This window comes from Erithacus rubecula (assembly GCF_903797595.1).
Source record: "Erithacus rubecula genome assembly, chromosome: 4".
NCBI classification, from domain to species: domain Eukaryota; kingdom Metazoa; phylum Chordata; class Aves; order Passeriformes; family Muscicapidae; genus Erithacus; species Erithacus rubecula.
In genome coordinates this window covers 50,374,671-50,396,501 of record NC_136686.1, presented here as the reverse complement: position 1 = coordinate 50,396,501, position 21,831 = coordinate 50,374,671, and the positions used below count along the sequence as shown (strand labels likewise).

Genomic DNA, 21,831 nt, shown 5'->3' with positions numbered 1-21,831 from the left:
TCTGATGGCAGATTATAGAGTGAAAGTGGGGTTGTTTGGACCTGGACTTTAGGTCATGTTCAGCCTGCTGAAAAACCTGTCACGCTTCCTCCTAAAATGTGTTGGCATGAACTTCGGTTGTTGTATTCCTTACACAGTGCTTAAGGAGAATTGGCACAGTGAGAGATCAGGAAATACCAGGGCTTTAAGGATACATTTCAACTGGCATGTTGAATGTTATCCTTTTTATAAGACTGAGGTTTTTTGAGCTGGTTATTACTTTCTGGAATGATTCCATAAGATTATTCTTTCTTTTAAAGACAAATACATTTTAGATGTTTTAAGGTCATGTTCAGTCAACTGTTTTGATCCTCCCTTTTTGCCTGTCAAGACTTCTTCAAGAGAAGACATTGCATCCATTGAACATGCACAGAAATAATCTGACTCTTAAAAAAAGAGAATGTATCTATACATGAAACATTTCAAGAAACTGGAGAATGACCCATTTGTTGCGTACATTCAGTTCTCTTTGTTTCTCTTTTAGAGGGGAAGGAGACGTTCCTTCAAAAAATTGCTTTGATGTGCCTTTTATTTACAGAAGGCCACAATTGCAATTTTTGCCTTGAATGCAGTTCTTTAGCAGCCCTAGAAATGCTAAATGGTAGAGGATGGTAAGGTAGTAGCTGTGTTCTGATGAATAATTGTTTCAGTTATGGATTTTGGGTTTTGTCTTCGCAGATCACTAAACTTACAAAGAACTACAGGTCGCATTCTGCATTGCTTGCCTTGCCATCTAAATTGTTTTATCATAAGGAGCTAGAAGTTTGTGCAGATACTTCAATAGTAACTTCTTTGTTGAATTGGGGGAAATTGCCCAGGAAGGGATTTCCATTAATTTTTCATGGAATAAGGGTATGTAAAATGTTCATGCAGAGAACTGTGTAAGCTTGCTACCAGTTTACTGATTTCTTTAGAATAAACTCTAGAAAGGATATGAAAAATGGTTAACTACCTTTCACAAGTAATGTGACTTCCTGACTGTCTGGTTTTAAATACAGCTACTCAAGTCAAATATTTGCTAAGAACTTGAGCAACTGCCTCTTGAAGTGCACTGTGGAGACATTCTCATAGAAGTTTAAATTCATAGTAGATGACCAGACTGGAGTTAGCATCGGCCACTCTAGATTGCTTTTGATGAGAGTTTCCTACATTGGATGGGCACAGGCCTCTAAAACTAAAGGATCATTAGAGCTTAACTTGGCAGGGGAAAAAGCAGTACCTTGGTGAAATAAAAATTGCTTTAGTCTTCCAAGAAGTCAGTTAAAAGTGGTAAGATCTGCTGCTTGGAGAGGCTTGGTTTAGAACTCTTTCACATTGAAAAAAGCAAGATACTAGCTTAACATATGTTATTCTGAGTTATGGTATAACTTCTTTGTTGCTTACTTAAAATACTGTTGTTATATAAATTATATTTATAAATGTATTTAAAAATACATAAAATGTGAGGTGATACTTGTTCTCTAGAAAAGGTGTATAGAGAGGAAGAGAAATTATATATAACATTCCATCACGTTTTTTGCATTCAGGAGTTGTAAGAATAATGTATTAATAAATACATAGTCATTTCTGCACCTGATCTCCATCATCTCTTTTCCTTTCCCCCAATGCAGGGCAGGGAAACACGTGAAGGTCACAGTCCTTCATGGTTTAATCCAGCTGAAGCAGTTCAAGTAATGATGTACTGTTGCCAGCTGGCTAGAAGTGAATACTCTGCAGTATCAGTGACAGATATTGGAGTGATTGCACCATATCGTAAACAGGTATAATGTTTAACAGGTCTGATGTCTTAACAGCTTCCAAGTTGCTATATTTCATCTCATATATTTATATGGTGTCTGTGGTTTGTTAAAGCAGGGGGGCATATGTTAAAATTTCACTGTTGTGTATCATGATACGCAGTGTATTATCAATCATTATGATGCTCCCATTGAAATCTCAAAGACAGCAATAATGGTATCTTACTAGCTTTTCAGTTTTAAAAATCAAGCAATTAAGGAGGCCAGTTTGGAAAGAGAAGCAGATGTTTCAGTTGTTGGAAGTAATGAGTGCAAGTCAAGAATTCATTATCCAACATCTGGAACAGCAGTCTAGTTCTGTCACTCTCAGCACTGAAGACTGGAGCAAAAGGGAATTATTGTGAAGTAGATGGTGTGACACCTTGTTGTGGTCTTGAGGAGACTAGAGGGTACAATTACTGTGACTTCTTAAGCAATCGTGTAGTCAGACTTGAAGTTTGTAATGCTATTTAAACCTCTAGAGAATGTTGAACATTAACTTCAAATGCTGTGGCTTGTTTTTAAATGTATTTGTATCCAGGTGTATTAAGTATGTGATTTGTACTTTTATTTTAAAAACAAACTTAATCCTCTTTCAGAGAAGATTTTGGACAGTGCACATAATTCTTCTTGGTGTTCACATCTCAGTCATAACCTTGCTCTTGCTTAGGGGAAACACTGAGACATGAAAATGACCAAGCCCTTGTAAAGAAATCTCACTTTCCAATTAAAGCTTTGATTTTACCAATCCAGCTGGTCAGGTGCATGCACTTGCCTTTGTTTATAGTTATTACTTGTTTTTTCAAACGTGTATTCATAGTGTTGATGTGACTAAATTTCTTAGACTCCATAAACAATGATTTCACATGATTTAATGTGATTTTGTCCTTCATCTGTCTACAACACAAGACATATGGTAGTAGTATCCACATTAAGGAAGTCACTTTGTATTGCAGGAACACTGATTAGAAAGTAGTCTTTGACCATAATCTTCAACTTAGTTAGGCAGGATTTCTTTTTAAATCTTTTGGAGCACTTCAGTTATAATCTCTGAACAACTATTAGCAGATGGAAGTACAGCATTCCCACATGTACCAGGATCTCAGTGCCTGAGACTCCTTGGTCTCTTTTGATGGGTACTTAAGATCATATCTCACTTTGGCCTTTCACTCTGCGTGATGTACCTGGCAAGCAAGGGTGGAATCTTTATAGTCTTCTAGAAGGGCTAAGTGACTGTTTGGCCTGCTGCATCTATGGTATGCATGGTTTTGGATGTGATGCACATTGGAAAAGGAGGGTTTAAGGATCTGAGTTACTCTTCTCTATAAAATCTGGACTACTAAAAATCTCTCACCTCCTGTTTGATTTATGGTAGAGAGTACTCCTTCACTTCCTAAGCTGTGTATTAGCTGTGATATTTTCTTGTAGGAAAAGTTAGTATTTTATTTTAAAATCTTACTAGCGAATGAAGGCTAGTAAGCTTGGTGTAGTCATTCCTTTTGACATTGCCATGTTAAAGCCCATACATGTATATGTGATATGGTGTTTTGTAAAGCAGTCCACTCTCAAATTTAACTATAAGTTCCTCTTTTTTTCCATTTTTTTCTTTTTTGATAGGTGGAAAAAATTAGAGTTCTTCTCAGAAACATTGATTTGGAAGACATAAAGGTTGGCACAGTAGAAGAGTTTCAAGGGCAGGAGTACATGGCTGTCATCTTATCAACAGTACGTAAATTTACTGTAGTCCTATTGAGAATTTTTGTATGTGTCTAATTCTCTGTGTTTCATTTTAGATGTAGGCCTTTAAAAAAAATAGAAGCCATATTTTTGTCGGTTTGTCACAGTATTTGAAAGCAGAACTTCTATGCATGCTTGTAGCATCACTCTTCTCTTTAAAATCTGGGTTGTTAAAAATCTGTTGTTTTCTGTTTAAATTATGGTAGTAGTACTTCAGATTTGCAGCTTGGAACAAGAGTCTGGGATTTTCTCACTTTTTTTTTTTTTTTTTTTTTTTTTTTCCTGAGGGCAATGGTACTGTGCTTACTTTCACTGTTTCACGTCATACCATAGCTTTTCAATCCACTATTGGATCTTTCTTAAAGTAGTTCTAGGTATGTACTATACTCTTATTTATAAGAACTCCTTATTTAGGTCATGAAAATTTTCTTTTTCAAAGATAGGTTCAAAAATAAATGAAATATGGGTGAAAAACTCATGAGTCATCGTTTTAGCACACTACTTGCTTTGGCTGTTTTTCCTGTGCTAAAACAAAGCACACTGATGGGGCTACAAAAGACACATTGTGAATTGTCATTCAACTGAGTGGATTGTTGCAGTAAGGAAATACTACGTTTAAGTTACACTGTGGTATGTGGTGCTCTCATCATTTTATTTCTAAAACTATCCATAATTAATTTTAGGTGCGATCTCAGAAAGTCGTAATTGAGGATGAAAAACACTCTTTGGGCTTCCTCTGTAACCCAAAGAGATTTAATGTAGCAATTACTAGAGCAAAAGCTTTGCTGATTGTTGTGGGAAATCCTCACGTTCTTGTGAAAGTAAGTTTTGGGTTTATATCTTTGAATTGCCTATGTTATTTGTCACAGCAATTGAATTATTTTTGTGGTTAATCTGATGTGAGGAAGCATCAGAATATGTTAAGAACTTGTACATTGTCCTCAGGCTGTGTTTGGGAATATCTGATCTCCACAGGTTCCCGTACAAACAGACAGTTCAGGCACACACACAGTAGATTTCGTAGCATAAAGGAAATGGTGCTCTGTGCATACAGACTCCTAGCTCCTTTTTATCTCTAGCATGGACCTCCTCTAAAGTTCTCCAGCAGCCTGCAAGTCCAGTAAGCATATTCTGAATAACCTCACACAAGCAAGTTCTTCACAAAATGTAGTTGCATCACTTTTTAAATGGAGGGTGGCAGAAGTGATTGTTCCCAATTAATGCAATGAGTGCCAGGGAGGAGGACTCCTTTTGAACTCATGCATGGTCCTTTCCCAGGAATAAGCTGAGCTTGTCTTAATACCTTACTTTATGTCTTCATGAAAAGCAAGAAAAACAGTATTCCAGAAATGGTCTGAGAAAATTTAGTTCCCCCACATCTGACACATAACTATATGTAATTTAGAGCAGCTATAGGTACCTTCCTCACATGTTGCACCATACTTGCACCATTTGTTTCTGTTTCTGAGTTCTGTTTCTGGAATAGGTCCTATTAAATCTTAGATTCATGAGCGATGTTAATTTGTTTGAAAATTCACTTCACAGTGCACCATGGTTACAGTTACATGTTAATTTTCTTTTGTAGGATCCCTGTTTTTATGCTCTATTAGAATACAGTTTAATGAATGGAGTCTACATAGGCTGTGACCTGCCCACAGAGCTGGAGCACCTGCAGAAGTGAGTGTCTGGTGTTCACGTTAACCTTGCTAAACATTGATCAGTTTACAGTGTTTTTAGAGCTGCTGTCGTTTGAAAGATTGATCAGTACAACAACCTGTTTTCATAGTAGGATTGGATTTTGAATTCCTAAGTAAACATTATGTAAACATAGTGACATGTAGCCCTATTTTCTCCCACCCCACAAGAGAGACTGAGCATTAATCATTAAATAAAAGCAGTTGTTTACTTTGGTATATTATGTGTCCCCAAATGATAACATATTTGATGCTCATAAGATGGAGGGTACAGCAGAAGTACTTAAGGTGATTTCACTGTAGTTAAAAACAAAATTCTTGAAATTTGATTTAAATATGTCCCTTCTGATAAAATAAATACCATGTTCAATGGGTGTTATACAGTAGATAATACTAATTGTTTTTAATCAAAACTGTTGTTTATGGAAATATAAGATTTTTATGTTACTCCCTTTAATTGACAGGTGTGACTAGTATTTTGGTATTCAAGATCGATTCAAGAGCTTGGTATTTGTCTGTTTTGAAACTAAAAACACTTCTGAGAAATTCAGTCCTGCGCAGATGAAGCACTTTTCATCCTCAGGGAGAGATACATGTTTTGAAATAAATAGAAGCTTCTGCAAATAAATTTTTATTTAAGTGAAAAAGTTGAAATTAATAGAATAAAGTAGTAGTGGCACCTTACTAGCTTTTCTGTTTAAAATGTGTATTACTGTGCTTCTGCAAAGAACAATATGCCTGAATGCTCCAGGCTTCAGGTGAAAAGTATTGAAGGACTCCTACATCAGCATTTCTGTATTGTAGAATTGTTTCCATTTCTCAGTTTTCTCAGACTTGTGTAATGCCACTTAAAACTGGACTGTCCCAAGAAAATAGATGTGTGTGTCATTGTTCTGGGAGCATTACAGTAATATATCTACAGTGTGAACTGGAATGATACATTAAATATTTCCACTCAACTGATACTGAGTACCTTATGCCAAAACCCTACTTCCAGTTTTTAAGGCCTTTGAACATATACCTGAGTCCAGTAGTGTAGGTCAGAGCAACAGCGGGTTAAAGAAAAAAAGAAAATTAAAACTGTGTTTTGCCTTTCTGTAAATGTGCTATAGAATAAAGTATTGTGTTTTATTTTGGCAGAATTAAAACAAAATGATAGGTCAGCAGTATTTCTGCTCTTGGCTTAATTTGGCACTGTGCTTTTCCATTAAACAGTATTTTTCTCTTCCTTGTCCTGTCCTTGGTGATTAAGTCTTGCTATACAGGACTTCAGGAGTAGCTCAACAAGTAAATGCTGTGTTTAAAAATTGCCAGTACAACAAGATGACTTTCTATAACAAACCAAAGTGTGTTAGCTAGGAGTATATGCTATAGAGAAACAAGCAAAGGAGGGGATAAAAATAGGAAGATTCTGTTTGCCTTGGTTACAAAGGCCTTCTGTTTGCCTTTAGTCCTCTCATGTCACTTCCACTCATGGTATGCAGTGTGCTTATTTCCCTTGCAATGCACAAAATGCAGATACTGCAACTTATATGCACTCTCCTTAATGAAAGGTAGTAGTCTTGAATCTGCACATGGGTGCCTAGAGGTGCTGTTCTAGCTGGTGGCTGAGATACCTGGGTGGTGCTTTGTGGCTTCTCAGTTCTTTCTTAAAACCATAGAGGTGATAATGCAGAAGGAAGGTCCAAGAAACATACCCTGTGTGTCAGATCCTAATGTACTGGAGCATGTCTTATTAGCACACAGTAAAGCAAGGGCCCCCTGAATTATTTTGCTTCAATAAAATCTGGGGTATTTGGTGCTTTTTTGTGAACAGAGACTGTTAATGTGCCTTTTAGTTCAATGATGCTTAGCAGAAGTGTGTTTTCATAAGAGATCCATGTATTCCTATCAATATAGCACTTCCTCATCTCTGGAAGTGTTCAAGGCTAGACTGGATGGAGCTCTGAGCAAGCTGGTCTAGTGGAAGGTCTTCCTGTCCACACAAGGGGACATAGAACTAAATGATCTTCTATTCAATAATTCTGTGATGCTGTGTCTGTCAAACAACAAAACGTGTCCCTATATGAGTACCAGAGGGATGATCCCAGTCACTGACAACTTGGAAGGTGATGGCTTATCACCATATTCGTGTGTGATGAGAGGGCATATAGCAGCCAAAAGAGCAGTGAAGCTACTGTAAGGGGAAAGGGGACACAGTGTTGTGCCTCATAGTGAGACTTTTTGAGCAACAACATGTACCATGTTGACACAAAGACAAAATTGTGCTCCAAAGGACAAGCAAATTTGTTATTTCAATTGATCCTTGACAGCAGAGTGGCTCTAGAGCAAGGAAGGGTGGCAGGGCCTGCAGCATGACCTGGCAGAGCAGCCCAGCCAGAGCAAGGTGCAGTTCCTGCTGCACTGAAAGGCCTGCCCTTGGCACAGAGCAGGTGGCCAGGCCAGCTGGGACAGAGAGCTGAGCCAAACCCATACACAGCCCTGGCAGCAGGGAGCAGGGAGGGCAGAAGCATGAAAATATGCATATTGTCAGCTCTTGGCAATTTCCTGAAAACAGCTCTTGGGAAGTCAAGGGCCTTTGGTGGTTTCCATTCTGTTTCTGAGAGCTGTGCCCTGAGGCATTGAAGAGGAGGAGGTAGTGAGAGCAGAAGGGTAGTGAAAATCTCTCTTTTGGCTTCCCTTAAATTAATGAGCAAACTGCCCAGATGGGATAAGTGAGGCAGAAGAAGAAATCCAACATAAATATTCCATTTAGACTGCCTTAAATGAAGACGTGCTTTGTGTGGAACAGAATAGAGACCAAAAGTCATTTTCACCTTGCATCGTTTCTGTTTTGGGAAGAGCTTTCTGCAGATTGTTCAGGTCTTGCTGTGAAAAAGAACTGTGCCTGTAGCCCTCCAGATGTGTATTTCCATCCTTGAAGTAGCATGCTGGTGTTCACAAGCTCCCTACTTCTGCCAGTCCAGCAGAAAGGGCAGGTGCTGGCATGGTGAAAGCCAGTCAAGTTCAGCATGTGCTGTACTGTTGTTTTGCTGGCAGGTGATGCAATTTTTCTATCCAGATTTCTGTAGTCTTGAGGTTGTGCTGCAGTTGCCTCTTTTAAGACTCGACATTTATCAGATGGGGCGATTATTAACTTTCTGAGGCTGGTCATTAATTTTTCTTAAGCCATCACACATTTTTTAAAAAACTCATTTGCCAGTCTTCTGTCAGATTTCTTCATCTAAAAAATACAATCAAGGTGTTTTTGAAGTATGCTGGGTACTGCTAGCTACACAATAGGTCATTCCAGATACATTCTGTCCTGTTTGCACTGAAAATGGTAGCAATAATGTTACCCTTTTTACTTTATTATATCCAGAACTTAAGTCTTAAAAATTATTTTGTGCTGGAAGCATGTGTGCCCTCTGTGGTAATGCCCTGAACATGAGCCTCGTTTGTGTATGGAGTCACTGCTACCACCATAAAAAAATGAAGCAAGAGAAAACTTCAAGGACTAATTAAAAAAAAAAGAGAAAAGTGACTTGCAGCAGATACACAGGGAAAGAAACATGTAAAAAGAAGACAGAATTAATTTTTACTGGATTTATTAATAGTAGAAATAACAATAAATTCATTACAAGCAAATTAATGCTATGTTTTATATTGCTGTGTAATCTTTATCCAGATTAAACTGCACATCTTACCGGGATTGACGTTAACAAGATTTGGTATGGAGTTAAAAGCCAATCTGTATTGTCCTGCTGCCTGCTTGTAGAGATACTCTAAAATAAGTCACTGTTATTTCCTCACCCTAAGAAATGTGAACGGTTCAACATAGTTTTCCCTCTGTTTTTAATTTCCTAGTGTTTGTGTCACTCATTGTACATCCAGGCAAGAGCAGAGTACTGCCTTTAGTCATTGCTGAAGAAATGGTAGCACAGGTCTGGTGACAGTGGTTTGAACTGCATGTTAATGTGGTCTCAAACATGTTCCTTCTATAAATGATGTTTCAGAGAGTTTTAAGAGTAAATTTTCAAGTGAACCATGTAGAAATCAACTCTTACCATATAACACTGTAGATACATTTTTTAAAATCTCTTGAGTATAGTGAAGTCTTTAAAATTGCATTTTCTTTCTTTACTTCTGTTTGTCCCCAGTGCATCAAACTCCTCATTATTTCCTACAAAATAAAATTACATTTGCGATGCAAGAGCAACCTGTGTTCCAAAAATGTCTATTCTAGTAATTCCTTGGGCCCTTACAAAAATAATTTGCCATTTGTTGTTTTATATGCTGGGAGTTTTTGCACTGCATTTTTGGCTGGAAACTCATAGCACATCAGATGTTGCAATTCACAAGCCTGAGGTTGCAGAAAATTTGTGTTGAAACAAAACTCCAGACAAAATTTGTACCAAAAAGCTTTCTGCTGAATGGTAAAACAGCTCTTGAGGAACTTACCTCATGTAGTCTGAAGATAGGACCTAGATACTAAGAAGTAAATTCCCTCTTCTCAGCAATGCCATTGAAATTCAGATATTTTCTGAGAAAGGGCTGAGTACTCCATGCCCAAAGAGGAATGTAATTTTAAATTCCTGTCCACTTTGTGGACATTACAGAGTTCATGAAGCTGTAGATTTATTTAAGAGTTTTGACTCTTTCTTTTTTCCCCCATCTCCTGTTTGTAAATAGGTAGGTATGTATGCAGAAAGTCTCAAAATGTGTGAGGAGGAGGTTTATGCAAGTACCCTGAGTGCTGCATATAAATTTAGACAGCTAATATCATGTTAAAAGTGTGAATAAACCCACAGTTTCCATGTAGCCAGGCCTGTGGAGCTGTGGATTTATTTATCTCATTTTAAAGACTGGGAAATGCAGAAATGTTTAAGAACATGAGGAATGAAACCATCCCAGTTTTATTTAATAGTAATCCCAAAGATTAGTTTCTAAAAAATATCCATGTACTGTTTGCATCTGGAAAATTAACTTCTTTCTTACTGATTTTTGATCCTTTGAAATGCAGTGCAAATACAGGCTCTGTGTAAGGGCTCTCTCCGCTCTCCAGTGACTGCAAAACCAAAAATCCCACTAAAATCCCAGGAGATAATGTGATTTTTTTTTTTTTTTTATGTTCAGGAAGTGCACTGTTTCTACATCAGTATTTGTATGCAAGGGATGAAAACCTTTAAATGATGACTTTCATTTAGGTATACATTGAATCTCTCTCCCCTTTTGCCAGGATACTACAGTTTCAGTGTGAATTTTTGAGCAGCTGCTGCCTGTTTTGTGGTAAATGTATGCAGTGTCTCGATCCATTAACACCTGAGTGGTTCCCTTAGCACAGATAGAATGAGACAGGTACCTCAGCAATTATTCCACCTCACTGACATCATCTGCATCAGCAGTGCCTGGGGAGGCACACACCTCCCTGTCCCTGGCAGAGCTAGGAATCCCTGCACACCCTCTGCAGAGCTGCAGAAGCACTGTGTTTAGAGAAACCATGTAGCCTGATCCAGCTCCTGCTGCCAACTGTTCCATGCCATGTTTTCCAGATTTTGGTAGAGTCACTCCTGCTTTCCATTGTGTGATACAGAGCAAAGTTGATACAGCACCTTGTTTCTTTCTTCAGAAAATAGGCTTTTGCAGGTTTTAGTAGTTGACATTCCTTTAACATTATTTCATTTCTTCTAGTAATTAATAATGTATATTTGTCTTATGTTCACATAAAGAAATACACTGTAATCTAATATCATAAAGACTAATTTTCCTTTTATGGCTTTAGAATCATGATTAACAACTAGAGCCACAAATAGCTGAATGCCCAGGGGCAACATTATATTTTCTGCAGATAATACCTGTGATGCTTGACTTGACTTTATTTTTTTGTTTTACTTTTTCTTCTTATGTGAAAATGTCATATCCTAATTTAATTCTGCTCCAGCAGCAGCTTTATTTAATAATACATGCCTCTAACCTTTCTCCATCAAATATCTTTGCTGTTATAGTCATATATCTAGCAGCTTGTGAATAAGCATGAAAGTTATTCATATGCTGTAATTTTCTGTATCAAAAAGCTGACAAATATATATTTAATATCTTAGAAAAACCTTCAAAAGAATCTAGTGCATCAAGTAATTACTTCTGAGTATATCATCCAAAATTGTCATTTTGTCTAAGTGTATTTGATACAGTTGGCTTCAGATGTGGCTTTCTGGGTTCTTGGTGTAACTCCTGCTCTTCTCTCTGGTTTCTCAACAAAACACATCAGTTACAAGAAACTACAGAGACATTACTTTATGATGAAGAGCTGGAAAGCTTTCAGTTCTTGCCAGCAGGAGACATGACATGATGTGACACTAGCAGGGTTGAGAAGAAGGCACATCCATTCCACAGCCTTTATGCTAGAGAGTGTCTGCCCTTACCTTGTTTGTTGGCATTAGCTATGACACTCACACAGCATGATCTCTAGTTTCTCTTCAGGGCAGACTGCATGGTGGCCCATAGTTCCCTTTGTAAAAGGGTGAGGGGAGGGAGGGATGTGTTCCATTTTAATAGAACTTCAGGGTTTTCAAGCAGTTAAGTTGAAAATTGTTCAGATTACTTGTTAATTAACTCCTTAATAAACAGTTTGCAGACTAGCTGTTTCCTTTAATTGGTGTGGGTTGGGATATAAAGTGTCTCCCCTTAATACAATACATTATTTTCTACACCATGACTGACAACTTTACCATCCTCACCCACAGTCTGCTCTGTTCAGCGCTCAGGATTTCATCTGTACCTAGTTAGTATGAGGAATTTGCTTCTTGTCTCTGTCTGGACAAAGAAAATGAGTTTTATCCATAACTTCAGCTTATAGCCTTAGGCATGGTCTAACAATAGGGGCTGTGTCCAAATTAGTATTTAATAATATAAATTTAGAATAATGAGAAACAATGCAATCACTGATATTTATTTGTCAGAGGTAAGTAGGTAAGTTCAATGCAACCAGGATAATGCTGGAGACCTCCACATTACTACAGTAGATTACAGAGCACCCACTTGCTAAGGCATGCACAAATGCAGACCATTTATGTGCACATGTGCAGTGGTTTACCTTTACTAATGAGAGCATTTTCACTTTTTTAAACGTGGCTGTATGAGGCAATAAAATTAAGGAAGTGTGTTGGGTTAAAGAAGCAAACAGGTAAACCATCAGCACCTGCAGGTTTGCCAAAACTAATAAAACACCACATGAATTTAAAAAGTATGCCCAAGGCTTCAGTCATAGGATTACAAGAAAAACCTGTTATGTTGATAGATGAGAATCCAGCTCTTCATTAGATGTGTTGAATGTAATCTCACCCTCATAGCTCTTAGGAGAACATCCCTTACAAGCTCAGTGTTTGCAGCCAGGAATGCAGGGACATGATTTGCAGCTACTGTGCAGCACTTAGCTGTACACACTGCAGCCCCAAGGCATATTTTCTTTCTGGGTTTGGGCATCTTTCCAGATATAAGAGACAAGAAATGCTACCAGTGTAACATAAGGCCAGAGGTTTAGTGAGGAAGAGACCTCTGGAGATCACCTAGCCCATCCACCCTGTTCTCAGCCTGTCCAACAACAGGGTCTGGTTGTTCAGAGCCATGTACAGTTGGATTTTTAGTAGTTCCAAGGATCCAGAGTTTGGCCACAATTTTGCTAATTTTTTTTTCTTATTCCTAATTTGAATTTCTACTGTACAAATGAGTCCTCAAAAGAACATGGAAATAAAAATGTTTCTTCAATAATCTGAAATAAGACAAGGTCAGTTATAAAAATTAATCTTGTCTAAACTTTGTTAAGTAGAGAGAAGTTCCTTGCAACAAATCTGGGAGAATATGTTTTCATAGAAGGACTGTTAATTACTATCTCTGGTTAAAGACAGAAATCGTACTATTTCAATATTATTTATCAGTTTAGTTTGCATTGTGATAATTTTAAGCATCAAATTTGCTTACCATTTTAACATAAAATCAGTCGACTATTTAAGAGGGTATAAATTACAAAAAATATGTTTATTCAGGTTTTGAGTTGCAATTTTACTTAGTTCAAAGTCACAGGAGGCTAGGATGCTCTGAGAGATAGTCCTAAAATAGTCCTAGATAACAGAGATGCTGGCAGCAAAAATGACAGTCACACTTAATGACCTTGTGTGACATTGCCCAGCACTCCAGATTCCTGGGAAGTGGTTCCTGTTCTTCCTGCTCAGACCAGATGGGTTTCTTGCCTTTGTCCCATACTACACCTGAGCTACTAAGCCACATCAAGCTGGAATAAGGCTACTGGATGGACTAGAAAGAATTCACTGTTGTGAGAATTTGTCAAGCGTTGGGCGCTTTGTTGCAGCAATGGTTCAGACCCAGCTGCTGGACACTGAATCATAGAACCATTTACATTGGAAAGGTAAAGGTCATTGAGTCCAGCTATTAACTCAGCTCTGCTAAAGTCCACCACTAAAGCATGTCCCTAAGTTATACATCTTCAGCTTTTTTAAATTCTTCCAGGGGTGATGACTCAGCCACTCCTCTGGGAAGTCAGTTCCAATGTTTGACAATCCTTTCTGTGAAAAAAACTTTTCCTGATGTCCAATCTGAACCTCTTCTGGCACAACTTGAGGACATTTCTTCTTCTTGTGTCATTTGTTACCTGGGAGAAGAAACTGACTCCCACCTGGCTCCAACCTCCTTTCAGGTACTTGTAGAGAGTGATAAGGTCTCTCTGAGACTCATTTTCTCCAGGATAAACAACTCCAGCTTCCCCAGCCACTCCATCAGACTCATACTCCAGAGCCTTCCCCCCTTACTTTGCTGTCTTTCTCTGGACTTGCTCCAGCACCTCAATGTCTTTCTTGTTAGGAGGGGCCCAGAACTGAACACAGAACTCGAGGTGCAACCTCACCAGTGCCAGATACAGGGACCCTGAAGGAAAAGGTGCAGGTCCCCTGGGGACAAAGATCTGGTGCTGGGGATGCTGAGTTTGCAGATGCAAACACTGCTGTAGCAGAGAGTCTCCTAGTGCACAGCAGACCTGACTTGGTCAGGCCATACTGGGCTGGGCAGATTGCAGGTGCAGCGTGCATGTAGAAGTTGTGAGGAGTCTCCTCTGTGGCAGATTTTGTGCATTTCTGTCAGAAACAGAAGTCCTACCACAGGATGCAGTGTACATGCTGCTTGCTGCTGCTGCCAGTTCTAATGGGCAAAAACATGTTTCCACTGTGCTACATCAGGGAATATCTGTGGCTCCAATATTGCTCATTGCTTTTAAGAATTTGCTCTTTCTCAAATACATTTGAATTCTGATTCTTTTTAGAAATGCTGCAAGATTTTTTCCTTTCTCAGTTCTTTACTTCAGTTACTTCTAAATCTCTGAGCTCAAACTCAGCAACACATCTACAAAGCCAAAACATTCTTGTGTAAGCTGTAGTCAAAGGGAAAAGATGATTGTGAGTTCTTGAATAGTAAAATTAGATATTTTACCTTTGTTGCTATATTGTAATAAAAAGCAATTGTATTATTAACTTGGCAAAGGACTGGTTTTATTAGGAGTTTTTGTCCAATCTTGTTGCACATATGTATTTTGACATCCATGAGAAAGTAGGCGTATGTCTGGAAGTTATTGCCAGGAAATCTCCATTTGCAAACATTAACAGTAGAAGATTGTATTTTGGTTCTGCATGACCTTTTCTGGGGTATAAAATGACGAATGTCACCAGCTGAAGTTCCTGAACACAAAGTCCTTCCGATACAATGTTCATTTTACAGTGGAACGTGTGGGTAGGCCAATGCCTAAATTCATATGCAGGCAGCATCTGCCAGAAGATGTGACAAAGACTGCCTGACCCCCATAACTCAATGTACAAAGCATAATTGACCTTACAAGGTAGGTAGGTGTTGGCAAGTATCCACACATCTGCACCTGTGAATGCCTCAGCGCCCTGCAAGCTGTCCTGCCTAACAGGCTGCAGGCAGCAGCTCTCAGTGGCCATGCTGTGCCTGACAGTTTTGTGGCAGTTCCTAGGAGCAAATCCACCCTCCTCCATGGAGTGCAGAACTGCTCCCAGGAGGACACGTCCCTGTGGTGCATTGTGAGACTTCATTTTTTGTAGCAGGCTCAAGGGCAGAAGTTTGTTGGACTGCCAAGGCATATGGCTTTGCTGGGCCTGCACACTGGTTGTGTTTACTGGCAGCTGTGGTTTGGGACAGTGGATCAGAAGGACAGTTCTTTATGTGAATTCATTGGGTATGGAGACTGAGCACAGAGCACACGATAAATCTGGCAGACAAGGCGGGTGCTGCATTCTCTCCATCAACACTTGAGGAACAGCAGAACCAGACACAGCTGGTAGGTGGGACAGTGCTGCCTTGCTGACATGGGATGAGCAGTATGGCTCCACAGTGTCTGGAGAATGGTGTGGCTGCAAGGGAGGTACTCCAGCCTTTCAGGGCTGTGGAACATGACTGATGGAGTCCATTCAAGTACTGAAACAGGCTCTCAGCTATTGTATTTTGCAATCCAGTACATTTAGAAGATTCAGAGTAAGGCTGGCGTGTGCATGTGGAACACAAAAGCAAAATGGCACTTGAAAATATCAAGACTGGATGTCAAGTGTGTATACACAGCCATGACTTGGTTTTGTCACAGTCTGTAACTGCAAAACTAGACATGTTATACTGATAACTTACAAATTTTAATGTTCTTCTGCCTTTGGGGTTTTTTTATTTGAGCACTCCTGGGATGAGGGCACTGTTAATCTTTATGGAGTATTTTGTGCCTAATTAATTGTAAGGACTTAGGTAGCTGAGGGCTTTTATTTTTCTTTACAGAATAAAATATCAATTAAAATGTAAATCTTTACAGTTGCTTTCTTTGGGACATGGGAATCTCTGTAATTGAACTGTGTAGATTACTCACTGTTTTCAAATACATTAATAATAATGTGTTGGCACAGCTGCTCCTTCTTAATTCCTTACAATTAAATGGACAATACCAAGTGTTAAAGACAAGTTATGTTTTGTATGCATTTTGTCAGTGTATGCAAGGGGGCTAAAATAGTTGTGTAGTTAGATCAGCTAACTACAGATAGATAATAACATTTAACAGTCCCAAAAAGACTTCAGCCTGCATGAGCAAAAAGTGATGAAAAAATGCAGGACCTTCGTCCCTTCTCATTTTCTTTCCCTTTTAAATCTTTACTTGAACATGTGATACAGGGATGGCTAGAGGCTACCTGGATGAGACTTGTTTCTCCTATTCATTTGCTTGAGCTGTCCTCCCTGGAATTGCCTTCATACTGCAGTAGCAAAAATGTAAAGGCCAGATTAAATCCCTGTTAAGCATCTGCAAAGGAATGTTTGCATTGAAAAGGATCTGCCTCTCTCCACAGTAAGATAGAGAGATCAGACCCCACCGCAGGGAGAGGGAGCTGTGAACTCATAACTCTCTACAGGATCACAGATCCACAAGAAAACTCTCTTTATTCCACAAACCTGTGTAAAAATCTCTGCTCTGTTTGTCCTGCTTTCCTCTTCCTGGAGCACAGTCTCTCTCTTTTGCCTCTGCATCAGAATGTTCCACAGCTTTCTTCTTAAACCCACACCCGGGGAGCAGCAGGATGCTCAGCCTTCTGGCAGCACAGCTTATCATGCAGATCTGAGAGCTCCCTCCAAAGCTAGAAATCCTTAATAAATGTGCAAGAGAAGGAATCCTTCCAGCAATACTTCTGTATGACAAGATGTAGGGTTAAAACCTTCCTTCCTCTTCATATACCATTTATTTGAATGGTGAAGAACAGAAATAGCAAGGCAATAATTGAGCATAACAGAACGCTCTGAGGAACTGTGAAATTACATTAGCATTTTTTTCTATTTTGTTATTGAAAATTCTGAGATCCAGTAGCAGAGGAGACAATGTAATATCCTAGGAATTTTCACTTATCCCTGGAAGTGAAAAATCTGAGCCCTCTTCAGCCTGAAGAATTTGTAGTTCTCAATAAAATGCTTAATCATGCTATGAAATAGGCTACAGCAATGTTCTCCGTCTGCCTTGTTGGAGCAGAGCCAGAGTGCAGCACAGTGCAAGATTAATGGGATCAGGGAGAGGAGACAAGCTATAGGCGACCTGTCTGTAGTATAGCACAAGATGAGGACTCCCAGCAGTTTGTGAGTTCGGGAGAGTTTTATTCCTTGGCTCCAAATGAAATTTATGTATTTGGAGCCAAGGAACATGCTCAAACAAGCAGGACTTGGAGCAGATATCAGGGCTCTTATCTCTTCATTTAAGGCTTAACAAAAAGAAGCAGATGATCTGATCTGTGCTTCCTCGTTCACTTGCATTATGAGTTTGCTTCAACTTTAAATGCTCCTTGCTACAGTGAACTGGAATTATGACTGCCTTCCATGTGATACTTAATACCACCGCCTGGCAGAATGGAGCCTTTCCTCTGCAAGCTTTAGAGTGGAATTTGAAAGAATGTTGCTGATTGCAGTCTGTACTGAGAGCAAAGCATTCAGTGTATGCTTTGCTTTCTTTTGTCAGAATTTAAAATTTTGAAGCAAGAGACTGAAACAAGAAACAAATCCTCTGTCAACAGAAAGATAAAAGTATAAAGACACCCTTAAATCAATATTGTCATGGTTTAACCCCAGCTGGGAGCTAATCCCCCCGCAGCCACTCACACTCCCCCAGAGGGATGAGGGAGACAGTTGGAAGAGTCACAGTGAGAAAACTCATGGGTTGAGATAGTATTATAATGAGAGTAGAAAAAAAAAAAAAAGCATTAAGCCAATTCTGAAAAAATCCCACATCACAGGACAAAAAGTACTGCCCCTTTAATTTTCTTCTTTATTGGGTGTGATCAGAAAGTCTTGGGAAAATCAAATGGTTTTAGCTTTTTGCATATAAAATAGCTTTTAAAATTATGGTCGTGGTATCTTATGTGTCTGACTCTTCTCCTTTAGACTGGAGACCTGATAATGTAACTAACACTTATATGTCTGTTGATTAATCTACACACTCACAAGAGACTGATACCACCTTAACTGGCTAATGAACAATGTCTGATGTGAGCAGGACTCACAACTGTATCACCACAAGCACACCAATTTTGAGTTGCAGTTATGTTGCCCATTACTAGTACTACAAATTTGCAATTGGATGAAGAAATCATATCATTCCTATGCAAGCTCTGATAATGCCACAGTTTCCTTTCCTTTTCCACTTGCTATTAGGGCACAAGCCCATCCCTTCTCATCCCACCCTTGTACACCAAGTCTTTTGGACATTGCCCTGGTGAGAGTGCAGCAGGTTGTCTTGGGGTGCTGTCGACCATCCTGGGGGACCTGGGGTCACAGATTAGCTTTAACACTGGAGGTGTTCACACTCCAACAACCAGAATATCTCATCCCTCTTTGTTCTCCAGAGGAATATACCTAATGCCTGTTTTAAAATTTATTTCCTGGGCTTTTTTTCCTATTTAATTAATTCCTAGTGGTCATTTTCCTGGACCTTCCTTTTCACCAAAACTGCACCTCTTTCTCTGCCTAGGATCCTCTCAGACAAATGGGACCTATTTAATGACATGCTTGTAATTATTTTGTCCTCACTGGTCCAAATTCTGTTATATCCACATCCAAATTTATTATTTCTAACACTGTTATCCAGGCACTTTTGATACAATATGGTATTGCTCATGCTGTTATCTAGATAGTCCCAAGGCTCCCTTCAGACCCTTTTATTCAAGCTGGTTACATTTCCTCTATGCCATATGCTTTTTGAGCAGAAATATGTTATCTTACTTCAGCCTTGATTTCCCTACTAGCTATTTAAGCCAAGCAGTTTCTTGATTTATGCAGAGACAGCTTGCATACCAGAGCAACAGAATAACCCATTTTGTGCTTATACAATCTCTTTGCCTTTGAACAGCTTCAGTTACCCTCCAGGTTCCCAGGGTGGCATTAGCTGGTTTTGAAGCCCAGTGTTTGAGTCTCTGGCTCACAGTAAGGGTGCAAGGAATGTCCATTGAGGAGCAGCTGACTACTTCAGGCCTGTCTAGGTTGGAGAAAAAGCTGAAAGGTGAAAAGTCTTTGCTACTGAGGAGGGTAGGTGGAGGAGGAGACTTTGATCTCTTCTCCATGCTATCTAAAGTCCCATGGAAATGGTTCAGAGGTGCCTCAGGAGTGGGTTTGACTGGACATTAGAAAGTATTTCTTTACTGAGAGGGTGATTAAATACTGGCACAGGCTTCCTAGAGAAGCCTGTCACTGTTTTAGGGCTGTTTTAACAATGTGCTTTAATTTTTGGTCATCCCTAAAGTGGTCCGGCACTTGGACTAGATGTTCACTGAATCTGAAATGGTCTATTCTACTCTAAATAGCCCCAAAAGAGACCCACTAGCAAGGAGATGTGCATTGCAGCAAAAAATATTTCATTGATGTCAGCAACATATCACATCTTGCTGTTAAGAGTCACTTCTTACCAGGGAGCACAGAGCCCCCTGTTACTGCCAAAACACCAGGCTGCATTGCCAGTTGCTCCTTTTCACTATCATCTGGCATCTCACTTCACTTTACCACCAAAATGTCACCTGTGAGCTAAGGCACACTGTCACAGCTCCCTGCCATCTGCCAGTTGCCATTTCCAGCCCTACAGAGTTTTGTCTCACTGGGAGCATTCTGCAGAGGCATGGCTGCACTCCCAAAGCTGTGGCTGCTGCTCACACAGACAGCACTGCAGCAGCACCTGCACTGCCATGGCAGCACTGCTGAGAGCATCCCTGCCAGCGTGGGAGTAGCTGCTCTGTGCAGGGCCACACCACCCCTGGGCTGAGAGATGTGATTCCCAAGGTGGGGTAAAGACCACGTGGATTTCACAGCCCTGGCTGAAGGTAAGAAATGCTCCACAAGTGCTTCCCAGTCCTTCATAACAATGTTAACAGGGAATCTGCATCCTTTCCATAAATTCAGTGTGAGGAACTGCATGAAGGATTCATGATAGCATGATCAATTTTAAAACCTTCAGATTAAAGCAATTTTCAAGAGACTGGGAAGTGATAAGGACAAGGACAGCACACAGTCACCATTGGGGAAATGGCTAAGCTAAGACAAGCTGTAATATAAGAGACAGTGAGTGGGATTCATGTGTAAACTCTTGACACCTACAATGTGTAAATGATTCATCTCATTTGGAAGAGAACATCTACATTTGGTCACATGAACTGCACTCTTACATTTAGCTATTTCTCCTCCTACATGATTCAGGAATAGTGCTCTGCAGTATCTCTCTCAGGTGCCTTTATGTTTGGATAGATAGATCTCACACCACACCTAGAGGTAGTGTGCCCTCTGCTTAAAAGGTAAATTCTAGGTGCTACAAGTATCCCTGTCAGAACTTGAAATCAATCTCACTTTTTCTCTTTTGCTTTTTAACCTTCAGAACTGGAGAAAATAAGACTAAAAAAACCCCACACTTTATCTTCAATAATCAGTATTTTCTATGTGATAACAAGTGATTTATTCAAACTAAAAAATAATATTCCTTTTTTTATCTTTTGTTAGAATTAATTAGAATTCCTTCACATGACTTTCCACTTTGATCTGTAAATCAATTTCTGACCCTACCAGCAACTTGTGAAATATTTATTAGCACAGGAATATTATCAGAGCCTGATTATTGTCTAGATCATCCAGCAGCATACATGCAAGGATGTTATTGCTGAGAAACTTGGCTACAGTGTTATCTGTAAATTGTGACAGTAATTTTCCATGTCCCACTCTCTGCTTTACTATAGGTTTCTGTTTACCCAAATTTTGGTCTGACAGTTCCATTTCATCTTGCATATCTTTGGCTTGCTGTACAGACATAATCTTGCAAAGCAGGATTACAAAATCAATATGATTAAATCAAATAATGACATTATAATGAAGCAAGCTTCACAAGAGAAATTTTAATCACTCGTGGATGTCATATTTTAAAAGCAGAGTGTCTGATTTATGGTTATCCTTCTATGCTTTGGATATTAAATGTGGAACTAGATATCATTTAAGGGGAAGATATAATAGATGTCTACAGAAGTATATACTTCATGGAAAAGATGGGTATGGATTGATCCAGATATATTCCCATAGGAGCCTGTCAAATTTGATGATTTGATTACATTTGAAGCAAATAGAACAAGGTAGGTTTGATCCAACAGGTTGTAGGCCTTTGGAATTCCTTAATAAAGAGGGTGTGGATGCCAGAAATTTACACAGTCCCAACAGGAGACCAGAAAAAATACCCTGAGATCTTTTGGGGGTTATCTAACCACCACAAGTTTGGGAAATTTCCTCAACATTGTTGGAAGCTGGAGCAGTTAGGGAAAGGCATCAACACAGGCTGTCTCATTTTAACACTTCCTTAATTGACCAGTTGCAGCCACATTTGGAAATGCAAGGTACTAGTTCATAAAGTTTGTAGCTGTTTAGACCAAGGTTCCTCAGAAATGAGGAGCTGGCATTAGTTCTTCATGGAAAAACATGAGTAAGCATCTAGAATCAGCATCTAGATAGCAGATGGGTGCTAAAGGGTTTAGGAAGGTGAAGACAAAAATACC

General features: G+C 39.3%; 1 protein-coding gene across 2 annotated transcripts in view; it reads left to right on the top strand.

Annotated features, from left to right (window-relative positions):
• The window catches only part of MOV10L1 (Mov10 like RNA helicase 1), a 29,211-nt gene extending 22,740 nt beyond the window's left edge, over positions 1-6,471 (top strand). The window contains exons 22-27 of one of the 2 annotated variants that reach the window (XM_079305250.1): positions 718-891; positions 1,650-1,799; positions 3,432-3,539; positions 4,235-4,372; positions 5,137-5,228; positions 5,710-6,471. In XM_079305250.1, the coding sequence (XP_079161376.1) occupies positions 718-891; positions 1,650-1,799; positions 3,432-3,539; positions 4,235-4,372; positions 5,137-5,228; positions 5,710-5,719 (672 nt within the window). In that variant the 3' untranslated portion in view covers positions 5,720-6,471. The remainder of the gene's footprint in view (positions 1-717; positions 892-1,649; positions 1,800-3,431; positions 3,540-4,234; positions 4,373-5,136; positions 5,229-5,709) is intronic. The other variant, XM_079305251.1, reaches the window with a different exon arrangement.
• The last annotated feature ends 15,360 nt before the right edge of the window (positions 6,472-21,831 follow it).